The sequence below is a fragment of the Thalia democratica genome, chromosome 4 (assembly GCF_965202585.1).
Source record: "Thalia democratica chromosome 4, ktThaDemo2.hap1.1, whole genome shotgun sequence".
Lineage (NCBI taxonomy): Eukaryota > Metazoa > Chordata > Thaliacea > Salpida > Salpidae > Thalia > Thalia democratica.
The window spans coordinates 2,529,947-2,544,193 of NC_139168.1; the positions used below are offsets into that span (position 1 = coordinate 2,529,947).

The window sequence follows — 14,247 nt, forward strand, 5'->3', positions numbered from 1 at the left end:
CGATAAATTCTAAAAACAGTTACATTTCACATGTTGTATATACTTACCAATTTTGTCTTTATGACACGAAATTTCTAACATTTGATTAAGTAAGTTTAGTTCTGTGATAGTTGCTTAGCATTTCCAGACAAAGTCTTGCCTATAATTAATATATACTATAATATAATACTGTTTTGTTAAAAAAACAGAACTATTACTGCAACAACGTCTCGAGCACATAAAAACAACTAATAATGTCCATTTTAACATAAAGTTAAAATGGATCCAAGTCGAGTACGACTCGAAAAGTTTTTCGTGCACCAGATTTTTAAAAATAAATATTTTGATCGCTTTTTTTCTCAATAACGGTCACCTCTCGCGAATCTATTGACATTTTTCCACAAAAAAAATACACGAGAGGTAAAAAATATATCTATTTTACTGGCTCTTTTTTCTAATACATTGAATTAAATATAGTTTGGGGACTTTACTACTTTTAATAACTTGTTTACTAAACTAGTTTTGTTCAAGTTGCACATATGTATATTGGCTACCTTCCTTTGAAATACAATGTTAAACTTAAGAAAGGTTTTTGAATAGTACTTTAATATAAAGACAAATTTTTTTTTTCCTTACCCACACAAAATTAAACTTTTTTTGCATGGTATTGGAAAAATTAAAATGTTTTTTGTGTTGGAATGAAGTTTTGTGACATAAACATTGTGAGGAATTGAATTCTGTACATTGCTACATTAAATTTTAAAGGTGTAAAGGAGGATTGAGACACCTAAGATATAAAAGGCAAAAAAAAGCAAAGCCATAGAGTTCAGTTGGTTTTTTATTGAAGGCAAAAACTTCAAGTTCAAAATCTAAATATTTTTATAAATCAATTTCCACTTTAAAATTTGTATCTTTAGAGAATCCTAAAATGCCAAACTAAACGAGAGTGCTAAACCAAATGAGTGCGTAGATTCGGAAGAGGTAACTGTAATAAACAATATGATATCTCACAATGCCTTATTGTTGAAAATTTGTACTTTTACAAAACTCAACATATCACACGCGCCAAGTCAAATATCATTAAAAGTTGGTATTAAATCGTTTCCTATTTATAGAAACGATATATCTTCATCAAAAATTGTTGTTAAATAAAAAAACTTAAATATTTGAAATTTCTATTTGAATAAGATTTTTTTAAGCACTGACGAGGTCTTTGACCAAAACTTAATTTCTAAAATAGTCTTGAAAGAACAAGTTCATAATAATTAAAGTTAAAAAAGTTGATCATTAAAACATAATCAATGCATCAAGGTAAAAAAAAAGTGAAACACAATATTGCTTTATTAAATACATGTTCAGCCGAATCTTTTTTAAAACTGCATTTTTGAAAAATTTATTACATTTAATAAGAGTATGTATTTGAGTATAATAATGGAGTTATATTAAATACAACTCAAACTGATTTGATAATCTAGGCTTTGAGCAATGTGGGGCGACTATTCTTTTTTTAATTTTATTACCAGGGGGCGATTATGAAACCGAATTCAAGATACTTTATTTCAAAGAAAGTAAAGATTATCATTAAACAAAAATAGGTTTGTTACATTTTTTAGAACACCTTTATTCCAGGGAACTATTAGTATCAGTTTATTTTAACTACTTTTTTAAATTATAGATAATTCATTACTAAAAAAAAGTTAACCTTAACGCAGTTTTCAATTGATTAAATCCAGATCTTTTTTAAAATTTCAAAGCGCCCGGATAAAGTAGATCAATAGTTTTAAGTGACTTTACTTTTTACAACTATTTATTATAGAAGTCAATATAATCGTTTTATAGAAGACTTTTAGCAAATGTCTACAAAAACTATCAGTTCTTAGTTAAAACCAAAAGGTGTTAGCTACAAACTAAAACAGTATAAAACTTAATTACTATTTAAATATTTTAAGGTAGGTTTATAATAAAAATATAAGTACAAGTTTCTAATTCAGTATACTTAGTTTAACTGAATTAAAAATTTAAAGAAATCAATTTATGTGACCTGTTTTATTTTATTCAGATTAATGTAAATACAAAAAAAACATTTTCATATTTTTGTAACTTGTCCATAAGACTTGATAACTACATCAATACAACAACAAAATGTTTGTATAAAGTAGCAAGGTATTTTGCAATAATAGTTTAATTTTGTATTATTATCAAAAACAAATAAAAAACTTTTATTTAACTCAAGTTAAAATTGCTTCAAATGTAGTCTCAAAAATTCCTTTAAATTTTTTAATTTTATTTGAGCATTGACAACTTATTTATTTTTTTACAGAAAATGCGGTTGTTTTTACTTCAGTTAAAAAACATATTTTAATTACCTATAAATAATTTTTTGTACTAAATACAATAAAATTCATAAATATTTAGGCAAATATTTACATTAACAACAAAACAATTTATGCTTAACAAAAAAAAGATCAATTATCAAACTAGTTTGCAAAACTTATAAAAACATATCTTAAACGAGTAAAAAAATAAGCAGCGAAATTTTTAATAGAATAACATTTTTTCACTAGATAAAATCGTAAAGATACTCAGTAATTTCGAATCCAACTGTCCTGTAAAATAACAAAAATTTTATAACTATCATAAAAAATGCATTTTAAAAAGACTAGTAGAAATACATTTACAACAGAAAAGATAAGACTATTAAGAATTTTACAGAAATTTATTTAGAAACATAGAACTTGATTTTTGAATTAAGTGTAGCAAAAAATATTAAAATGTTTATATAAATACTATATACTTTGAATAAAACTAAAAAATTACTATACACTGATACAAAAGATAGATAATTTTCTAAGTGTATATACCTTGTTTTTAATAAACTATTTTAAATTTACTAAACAAAATGAAAACAGATTTTTAGTTACAATGTAATCTGCTTAACACCTTTACAACTTTTAGAAAACACAAATTAGAAAAATTAAAACCTTAAATTTATCTTAATAAAAACAAACTTCGAAATGGCGACAATATTATCGATTGAGACAAGGCACTTATATTTGGGACAATCGATCTGGTCTTCGCGAGTCATTCTTGCCAGCAGTTGAAGTGAAACTAAGTTGCTTACCTGGAATATTGTAATTACATTAAATTTTTCACCTGAAAAGTAACTAATCAAGTTGCTGGAATATTGTAATTACATTAAATTTTTCACCTGAAAAGTAACTAATCAGATCAAGTTGCTGGAATATTGTAATTACATTAAATTTTTCACCTGAAAAGTAACTAATCAAGTTGCTGGAATATTGTAATTACATTAAATTTTTCACCTGAAAAGTAACTAATCAGATCAAGTTGCTGGAATATTGTAATTACATTAAATTTTTCACCTGAAAAGTAACTAATCAAGTTGCTGGAATATTGTAATTACATTAAATTTTTCACCTGAAAAGTAACTAATCAGATCAAGTTGCTGGAATATTGTAATTACATTAAATTTTTCACCTGAAAAGTAACTAATCAAGTTGCTGGAATATTGTAATTACATTAAATTTTTCACCTGAAAAGTAACTAATCAGATCAAGTTGCTGGGAATTGCTTACCAAGAAATTATCAAAAACTTGAAGTGGAATTTTATCTATAAATGAGTTTTAGAAAGAACTAAAAAAGTTAAACAGTCTGTTTCAACAGCTGAAAATATTTTAAACGAGAAAACTTTTTCTTATAATGGTACAGGGTAGGGGCCGGTAAACTATGTTTTACAGACAAGACTTGCTCATAAATCTCTGGCCCACAAGAAAATTATTTATTACTTAAAAAAACTTGTGAAAAGCAGGCAAAGTAAATTAAATAGATAAGAACAATATTTCATTCATCATGATTTTATTATGATGGTATTTTATTGATAATGACTTTTTATTTTAAACAAATCAAGTCTAACTTGCGAAAACAGATTCATGGTGGGTCTGATCCGGCTTGAACCGACGATGGAGTAGAATATCGCCATGAGTCGATTTAGCGGGAAACTGTGCGGTCCAATCAGGTGACAGGACTGCTTCCCGCCGTCACGCTTGACTGCGTGCTGGTTTCGCACTCGTTTCTTCATTTTTCCCGCGTTCTGTGTAAGGGGATTTTATTTTTAACTGAGGAATTTTTAGATTAGTTTATTTAAATCAAAGAAAATGTGATTGAATGTTTAAAAAAAATATGAAAATGGAAATAAATGTTTTAAAAAGAGTTTAGAAAATTTTTACAAAGTATAACACTATTAAAATACAACAACTTTAATAAAAAGAAGTGTTACAAGCAATTGCAATATTATAAAACAAATCAGAAGTAACAAACTGTAAAAATTGTATACATAAACAAATTTAAAGGTTTAACAAGAATAGAAGTAACAAAATTAATTAACAGATTTTTTTTATAAAAACAAACTTTCATGAAGAATCTTTTATCAGAGGACTGTGGATTGAACGATGCAATGTAAGCTGATATTAACAGAAATTTTGTATAAAATGGAAGTTCCACTAATAATTGGTTCGAATCTGATTTACTGTGAATAAAAATAAAATAATTAGTTAAATCTACAAAACTAAATTAGTATTTAGCAGATATTATGAAGAATTTTGTGTAAAACTATAGGTCAACTAATAATTGGTCTGAATCTGGTTTACTGTTATTAAAAAGAAACAAGAATATAAACAACTATATTCACAATACTAAATTAACGCTAGATGATTTTAATTAATGCTGATTTCAATAGAAATATTTTTTAAAATGAAAGTTCCACTAATAATTGGTTTGAATGTGATTTGTTTCGATTACTTGTTAATAATAAATAATAGGTAAGACAAAAAAAGAAACAATATTGCTAAGTTCTATTGAAATTAATTGTTGCAAGCTAATCTTTTGGTCATCTTCTTAGTTCAGCATAGCTTTAGTAAAACTCTATACATATATTTTTAATTTAAAAAATTGTTATAAATACTGTTCCCATAAAACACTGGTAACTTTTAAAAGAAGCAATTTTTTACCAAAAATATTATCATTACATGTAACACAAAAATTTAAAAGATTTTGAAAATTTAAACACTAACTTTTTTCTATTAATTGAGAGAAAGATAGTAATTAAATAAGTATATTATCAATTCTGAAGAATAAAATAGTCAAACAAACAGATTATCAATTCAGTTCAAAATAAAAATTAAACAAACATTTTATCAACTCTGAAGAATATAATAATTAAACAAACATATCATCAATTCTGAAGAAAATAAAAATTAAACAAACATTTTATCAACTCTGAAGAAAATGGTATAAATACTGTTCCCATAAAATACTGGTAACTTTTAAAAGAAGCAATTTTTTACTAAAAATATTATCATTACATGTCACACAAAAATTTAAAGATTTTGAAAATTTTAAAACAATTTTTTTTTTTATTAATTGAGAGAAAGATAAAAACTAAACAAACAGATTATCAATTCAGTTCAAAATAAAACAATAAACAAACATTTTATCGACTCTGAAGAAAATATTGTGTAGGGCTTGCTTGAGCTTAGGCTCGATGGCTCTCCATAATCTTTGATTGTCATCTGATCTGATTCTTTTCTCCAAGACTGGTTCGCAATATATTGGATAATACTCCATTGCCTGCAATTGTTATACTAAAATTAAAATAGTAATACATATATATATAACAAGAAAGTAAATAAGTTGTATATTTGCTAATTAGTTTTACAAACATTACATTATCTTAAATAAAGTGTTCGAAATAGTAAGTTAAACAAACTAGAGATCTATTACTTTAAATGTCTCTTTGTCTAAATTCAATTATAGATGATAAATATAAGGTTATAGTTTACTTCGTAAGTTAACAAGTGTTGATATTTTTTCAGTAACTTTGAAAACTGACCTTGTAACTCTTAATCTTTCACAACTGACCCTTAAAACGTAACTCAACATACCTTAAACATTCTAAAGACAAATCAACTTTTAATCTGCAACCAGTACTTTTAATTTCAAAAACACTTTATAAATAACATTTTTAAGTAGAGTTCACATTGATGGTAAACATCTTTATTAAAAAAGATTGTATTTAGCTTTACGTAAATGTAACAACAAAAAACAATTGTTCTTTCTTTATCAACTTAAATATTATTAATACAAAAAATGATGTTGAAGTGATCTCCTGAATAGTTTGCAGAACATACCTTATCAATAACGTTGATTAATACCTGATTTTCAAATGATATCTCTCTGCTGAATTGACAGAATATTTAAAATATGATAAATATTAATTACCTGATGTTGCAGTTCCATAATGTCCCTGCAAAGTTGGCAGAATATGCTGACCAGTATGTGGGCGAAGTTTCTGTAAAACTTGGGGTCCTCGCCCTCTGGTCGCTTGGTAACAAGAATGTCTATAAGTTCATCTGAAAAACATTAAATTTAAAACAAAACTCTAATTTGGATTCAGTAAAAAAACTAAATTGCAACATCATGAGATTGGTAGTTCTAAAACTTTAAAAAAAAACTGAGTTTTTGTCTAAAACAAATAAATATAAAACTTGTTTTTACTTGCTAAAAAAAGTAAAACAGTTTAAAGATAAATTTCTGCAACATGTTTGATAATGTGTTTCAAAAAAGTTAGGCTAAATAAAAAACTAACTAAGTAACTGTAGTATAGATAGTTATAATCAGATTATACTTGATGTAAGGATTTTAAATATTAATTTTTTTTAAAACTTTATAAAATAAACCAACTGCTTGTGTAGTCAGGAAAGAATATCGGGTAAGGTGGGTTGACTGTGATTTCCGTGTAAAATTTCTCCCAAGAAAGATCAGTAATAAGGAACAAGCTTATGTTACACTTTGTCTGTATAAAAATTTTATACTGTTATTATTAATTATTTGTGTAAAATTTCTCCCAGGGAAGATCCGTAATAAGGAACAGGCTGATATTACAATTTGTCTGTATAAATACAATAATAAATATTATTTTAATATTATTAATTATTTGTGTAAAATTTTTCCCAAGGAAGATCCGTTATAAGGAATAAACTTATATTACATCTTGTCTGTATTAATACAATAATTACTATTATTTTAATATTATAAGTTATCTGTGTTAAAGTTTTTCCAAGGAAGATCCATTATTAGGAACAAGCTTATGTTACACTTAGTCTGTATAAATATTTATTACTAATAATTACTTTTGTATTTTTTTCCCAGGGAAGATCCGTAATAAGGAATAAACTTATATTACATCTTGTCTGTATAAATACTAATTGTTATAATTTTGATATTATTAAATATATCATGGTTGCCAAATTTCTAAGTTATTTGGCATTTCCAGGATTTCAAAATTTCTTCCAGGCTTTTAAAATTATATGTATTAGAGTCTATTTTTAGTAAAAATTCAAGTTTAAGGTAAAAAACTGTGTTAAATAGTATAACAACATTGAAAAGATACCTTAAATAATTTTTAAATGAGTTTTTTTACAAAAATTAAATCTATACGATAGATTTTTTGTGTTAAAACAAAATTTTCCTACTTTACATGTAAAAGTTGTTTAAAATTACAGTTTTTTCACGATTTATTAGCGATTTTTGCTAAAAATTCCAGGTTTTTAGTGATTTTGTTAAAAATTTTCAGATTTCAAGTGATTATTGTTCAAAAATCAAGTATTTTTCAAAATTTCACAAATTCCAGGTTTTTCCAGGATTTTTGGCAACTTAATTATTTTTAAAAGTGTATTCTATTTTACATGCATTAAAAATTTATTCCAAAAAGGTCCGTCATAAAGAACAGGCTTATGTTACATTTTGTCATCAAACAGAACAAATATGATAATTTATTTCACAACTAGTGAGAAAATTAAAGGTATAAAAAATGATTTTTCCTATTGTGAAAATAAAAAACATTTGCTACTAAAAAACTACTAAGAACGGTTATAAAATATTCTCAAATTGTTTAATTTGGACCTTGAAAGTATATTATTTTAAAACTTGCTTTTTAGAACAAATTTTTAATGCATGTAAAATAGAATACACTTCTAAAATAATTTAGTAACCATTATACAATCAGTTATATAACACTATTGAAGAAGTTAAATATTAAAACAGTTAACAAACTACTCTGAAAACTTACAATAGACTGAAGGTTCATTAGCAAGGGAAATAACAAAGGATCCAATTTTGTTAGATATTCTGCTTTGTCTAATACCTGTTTATAAAATGAAAGTTATTTGACTAACACTAAGTTTTAAAATGTTAAGATATAATTTTTTTCAACTAGAAAACAAAAAGCCTACTAATCTTTGTTAAAACTTATTTATGTATAATATAAAAATGTACATTTGTATTTGTTAATGAATAATTTTCTAAAAAATAAAGTATATTTAGAAGAGATAGTAAAACTATTTATTCTTTAGGTATAAAACAGCCTTTTAAAAAGTTAATAAATGAAAAATTTTTCAGTATACATTAATAATACAATAAAACCTAATTAAATAACTCTACAATTCGAATACAACTTGTAATAATAATTTTAATTACAAATACAGTGCTTATTCACTTATCCGGACGCTCACTTATCCGGACAGTTTAATCAAGAAAAAAATTCAAAAAAATCTAATTATAAAACACTAACATTATTGTGTGATAAAATATTTAAGACTTCATGTTGAAGAAAATTTTATTTCAAAATGCAGAAAAGTGATTTTATAATTATGTAATTTAGTTCATTTTTATGACGTAACCATACTACTAAAGCTTAAACTCAAAATTTGTTCGCAAATAGTTAAGTTATCAAAAACTTTTGTATATAATTTAAGTCAGTTTTTAAACTTCTTTTAAACAATGATATACAAAATATAACTGAAAGTGTTTTTGATGGTTAATTAAATTCCAAGTTTTTTAGAAATTAAATGTATAACAAGTTTTTTATGCTTGATTTTCATTCAAACTATATTATAAAAGTTGTTAATTAAAAAACTTTTTGGTTAAGATGAGGTGCTAAAAATTTTAGTTAATTTAAAAGTATTTTTACACTCAATATACAGGTATTAGAAAAAGACAACACATCAATAAAAAAAGAACACGAGTCGCACTAACTAACAAAAACAAATTAGAAGTTTGTAAAATGGTAAAAAATAATGTGCTTTAGTCTTTTATAATGGATCAATTAAGCATAGCCAAGTCGGCCTTCTACAACATTTTAAAAAGTAAAAAAAGTTTAAAGCAGAAAAGAAGAGCTGAGGTTTTATTATTTTTTATGCATTGCATGATATACAGAAGTTTATTAATTTATGATGAAATACTTTTTGTGCTTACCCGGAAAAACGCTTATCCGGGCATGTTTACAGAAAAGTCTTGCCCAACATGTCCGGACAAGCGAATAATCACTGTACAACGTACAAAACCAACTAGATAAAGCAAAAAACAAACTAACAACATAGAAGGTCTCCTTGCAAGTTTTCATCTTCCTCTTCAAAATCCTGACGAAGTCGTTTTGATTGTCGCATTTCGATGATTCGTTTTCTTCATCTTCTTCCAGCGCCAGGGCGAAGTTGATCCCTCTCAAAATGTTTCTGAAGACTAAGGAGCGAGCGTAGCACTCCGCACAGTTCATTATTACGTGGGGGACCTGTGAAATTTTTTTATTAAATTTTTAGTGGTATAAAAAAATAACATATTATACGTACAATTTCTTATCAAATTCCTCTAAAAATTCTTTATAATTAATTGTTACGTGAGCAACCCGTGAAGAAATAATTAATATTTTTAAATTTATTCTTGCAACAAACTTTACGACAAGGTTGCAACAAAAACTTAAGGTCAATTCAAGTTTTTGAATACGTCATCAAAATAATTAATAATTATTAACACAAGTTCAATGACGTAGGAGTGCAATGAGATTTTTACAAGCTGATCGAATTTTGTAAGGTTGCATCTCATATATCAGATATTTCAACCAACTCACAAAATTCATAGCAGCTTTTGAAAAATAAAACATATAATAATAATAATATAACAATAATAAATTTAGTGGGTTCCTAAGCTCCTAATGGTATAAAGAGATGAAAAAGAAACAATATTTTAATAAAATATCAATACTTTTCTGAACTTTTTAACCAATTAACTTAAGTTTTTACAGTATATCCATTACTAAATAGTAAAAACAAAAATATATATATAAGATAAATATTTTTTGTTTTATTAATATAAAGTTTTTATTTTTCTACTTTTTTTTATTTTCCTCAAATATAAAACATTTGGTCAGAGATTTTTTTTCCAGAAAATCTAAAATGAAAACTTTATTGTCCATACACTTATATTGGAAACTTGTTTTTAAAAAAATTATATCTCAAAGCAAATCACTATTTTTATATTTTACAAAAATATATTTAAAGAAGCATTCCAATTTCAAATAGTTTTAATTTTTGTAAAATTAGTTTTGATTTTCTATGGCTTAAACCAACTCAAGTAAATAAAAAACACTACTGATCATTAACTTATTCAAAAAAAAGCAAGCCTTAAAGATCAAAAACTAGCTTAAAGGACAAAAAAATACCCTTAATTACATAAAACTGGGTAGATGACAAAAAGGCATGAAACTTTTGCATAAAGACATTTTATAAGGGGCCTAAACCTTTTTTTTTAAATTTATTTGTATTTTTATCACTGTTACCCCTTACCATTAGTTGGTAAGCAGTTCTCGGATTTGATTGGGTGGAAATTGTGTGAGGGTTGGAACTGAGCATGTACCAATATAAAAAAAAACTACTATAAGTAATTCTTAAACTTACAGCAAATATTTTTAAAATCAGCACAACAACAAACTAAACAGTAATACTCTACGTTCTGTGCACATAAATAACAAAACTTTTGCTTAAATCAAGCCTTTTTTTAAACATAAAAAAACAACCTCTTGAGTTACAAACAGAAGAACAACAAATAAAATTTTTGGTTTAAAATAACTTAATTCAAATAACATTTAGTTAGATAAGTAAAATTGTAAAAACAAAACCAAAAAGTATTAAGTAAGTCTCATTTAAAAATTTTATCAAAATTCTCTGGAGTTTTTAACAGTTGAGTAACAAATGAAGTACAGTGCTTATTCACTTATCCGGACGCTCACTTATCCGGACAGTTTCAGTCAGAAGAATATTCAAAAAAGTTTCAATTTAAACTCTAACATTTTTGTTTGATACAAATATTTAAGCTCTTAAGCTGTAAGAAAATTTTAAAGTGACTTTATAAATTCTACAGTTTTGTTAATTGCTATGACGTAATAAAACTACTAAAGATTACTTTCTATCTTTGTTCAAAACTAGCTTAGTTATAATTAATCTGTAAGCGTGTAAAGTAATTCAATTTAGAAATTTTTAATTTAATCAATAAATTTTTTAATTTATATTTTCTCTTCAACAAAAATTTATCTTTATTCAAAATTAATAGTTAGGGCAGTTGGGATTACAAATGATAAATTTTACTTGCTTGACCCCCTAAAAACGTATATTGTTAGAGAAGGTTAGTAAGTCTGATGTTTTTCTACTCTAAAAAAATGAATTAGTTAGTCTAAAATTTAGCTTTTACAATTTATCATTTTATTATATGTTACTCACATTTACTATTTATTTGATTTTATTAGAACACTTTTACTATGCATTGCATTATATAGGGCAGTTATATTATTATATAAAATAAAATAATTTTTTGTACTTATCCAGATTTTAGGCTATCCGGACAGGTTTACAGAAAAATCTTACCCAACGTGTCTGGATAAGTGAATAAGCACTAAACTTAGTACAAACTATTTATCAAAAAACTCTAGTTTAAAACATATTCAAAAATTAAATGACCTCTTGTGTTTCTAGTAAATGGGTCACTAGTGAAGTCTTTCCAGTGGACTTCTGCCCATACATAAAAGTGCAAGGAAAGGAAAAATGTTCCTTCTCACCCAAGATGTTCTCAATTTCCTTCATTTGTTCTTCGCGGTGCACGAACATTTGCCTGTCTGTTTGTTCCGATGGCACATGCATTGTGAAACAAAACTAAATTAACACTGTAAAAATTTTATCAATTTTTAATAAGAATGATTTATGTACACAACAGTAAGGAACTCTCATTTAAAGAATAAAGTTAGAATATTTATGTTAGCTAATATTCAAGTTTGCATTGTGAGGTTTAAAAAAGTTTAAACAAAATTTTGATAGGTAAGAATTTTTTCTTAAGCTTAAGAAAATAAGTAGTTGTTTCAATATTTTTAACTCTGTTATAAACACAAGGTTGTTGCTCTTCAAGTAAAACAAACTGTTCTGAGTGGCAACAAATTGTCATAAGTCATCTTGAGTTCTTTTACAAATTCTAAAAATTAAAATAAAAAACTTTTCAAAATCAACAAAAATCTTTTTTTTAAGTGTTTATACAAAATACTGAATACAAATCAATTAAATCAAATTAAAAATAAAGAAACAACTGGCCTGCAATTTCTAGAAGTCTTAAAACTATCCTGAGTCAGCCTGAGTTAAAAAACAAATTCAAAACATCTAGAATTATACTGAATCACCCTAAGAATTTCAATAATTTCAAAACATCCTGAGTGTGTGGCAACCTTGTAAATAACTTTAAGTTGAGAGAGTTTCTTAAGATTGAATAAAGATAACAACTACCAACATTTTCAAAACATCAACACTTTGTATACCATAATGATATTTATCTTATATGTTATTTTATTGATTTTCTTTTTTAGCTATTAGATCAGATGCTTTTTATAGTAAGTAATTTATAAAATATGAGGAATTAATAAGTTTGGTTTAAAAAGAAGATTTTGTGATTTTATCCGTAATGTAAAGTTAAAAAACATAAGGTAAAAAAGCTATCAATATGTAAAACCACTGAAAAGATACTGTACTCATACTTTAAATGTGCTTCATAAATAAAATTAATAATGATGTATACTTATATATGTTGTTGTATATAAAATTTATATCCTAATTTTTCTAAACTCAACTATATTATAAAATATTATAAATAAGAGTTGTTTAAAACTCAAGACTTTTTTTTCAAAAAGTACCTAATTCCAGAGCTGCTTGCCTAACTTTTTAAATTACAAAGTTTACTGTGTAAAATGAACACCCTGTCTTATATCAAAGTTTTAAGTAAATGATAATTTAAAACTAACAGTCACTTTTTATATAAAATAAAAAGTTCAATTCATTTTTCAACTATTGAAAACTTTGTAAAAATATGTCAAAACCTTATAAAAAACAAATATTATACTTTCTGTACAATGCTCTGGAAACTTCAAAGTTAAATTAAATAAATATTTTTTTGAGCTCAAGATTTAAGTTTTTTGAATTTTTTTGAAATCACTGTTTTTTTAAAAAGTGGTGCATAGAAGCAAAGGGCGCCATAAGGCCATAATTTGAAACTTACACTAAATATTTTGGAGTTCATGATTAAGAGAAAAAAGATTTCTCAGGCATATTTAAGGGACAAATTTCTTTTTAAATTCCTTAAAAAAGGAGTTGTGAAAATACTTTAAAAGTAGACTTTTTAGTATTATTTTGTGAAAAGCTATAAATTCTTGTTTTAAATTCATAAGTTTATCACAAAATTTTTATCAGAGGAAGACTAGATAGTGAAATTCTTTATACAGGGTGACTAAACTTCTTCTAGGTTTTCAAAAGTAGAACTTTTCTTGTTTTGTTTTTGTAGAAAACTTCAAAGTATTTTAATCAATGAAAAACGAAAATAACGAAAATTATTTTACGAAAATAAAGTTCTAAAAAACAAATAATCATTTGTGTATTTCTTATCTTATTTCAAGTTTATATTTTACATGTAAAATTGTTAGAAATTCCAGGTTTTTCATGTTTTCAAACTTCAGGCTGACTGTCACCCTGCTTTGTTGTACAACTTTTCAAATAATTCTTAAAAATGTTTAAAGGGCCACAACTCAATAAGTATTATACATCAGGGTTGCCACTCTTTGAGTAAAAAGAGTGATTCTGAGTTTTTTTAATTTGATGAAAAAACTAATTTAAGCTTTAAAACTAATAATATTCAAGTTCTGCAACAAAATTGTTAATAAAACAACAAAATTTTAAAATTAAATGAACTAAATCCTATTTGATACAAAAATAAATTTTTCCTGAGATTATTGAAAAAACCTAAAATACCTGAGTTTTTCATAAAACTCAAAATATTCTGAGTTATCCTGAGTGTTTTGCAACTCTAATATTTTATTTTATTATGTGTTTATAA

General features: G+C 25.2%; 1 protein-coding gene across 1 annotated transcript; it reads right to left on the minus strand.

Moving 5' to 3' along the window:
• Positions 1–2,493: 2,493 nt before the first annotated feature.
• On the minus strand, positions 2,494–11,970 carry LOC145834469 (origin recognition complex subunit 5-like). The gene is made up of 10 exons (XM_082941905.1): positions 11,841–11,970; positions 9,428–9,622; positions 8,126–8,200; positions 6,739–6,850; positions 6,277–6,407; positions 5,486–5,625; positions 4,408–4,525; positions 3,914–4,090; positions 2,988–3,100; positions 2,494–2,585 (listed from the first exon to the last, which is right to left on the minus strand). The coding sequence occupies exons 1-10, from the start codon at positions 11,961–11,963 to the stop codon at positions 2,540–2,542; spliced, it is 1,230 nt and encodes a 409-aa protein (XP_082798031.1). The 5' UTR covers positions 11,964–11,970; the 3' UTR covers positions 2,494–2,539.
• Between the last annotated feature and the right edge of the window lie 2,277 nt (positions 11,971–14,247).

Excerpts from the sequence above, each read along its gene's own strand:
- LOC145834469 (XM_082941905.1), bottom strand. The coding sequence starts at position 11,963 with ATGAAGGAAATTGAGAACATCTTGGGTGAGAAGGAACATTTTTCCTTT. Across the intron at positions 9,623-11,840 it reads ATTTACTAGAAACACAAGAG|GTCCCCCACGTAATAATGAA; the intron begins GTCATTTAATTT and ends AAAATTTCACAG. Across the intron at positions 4,091-4,407 it reads ATAAAAGATTCTTCATGAAA|AACGCGGGAAAAATGAAGAA; the intron begins GTTTGTTTTTAT and ends CCCCTTACACAG.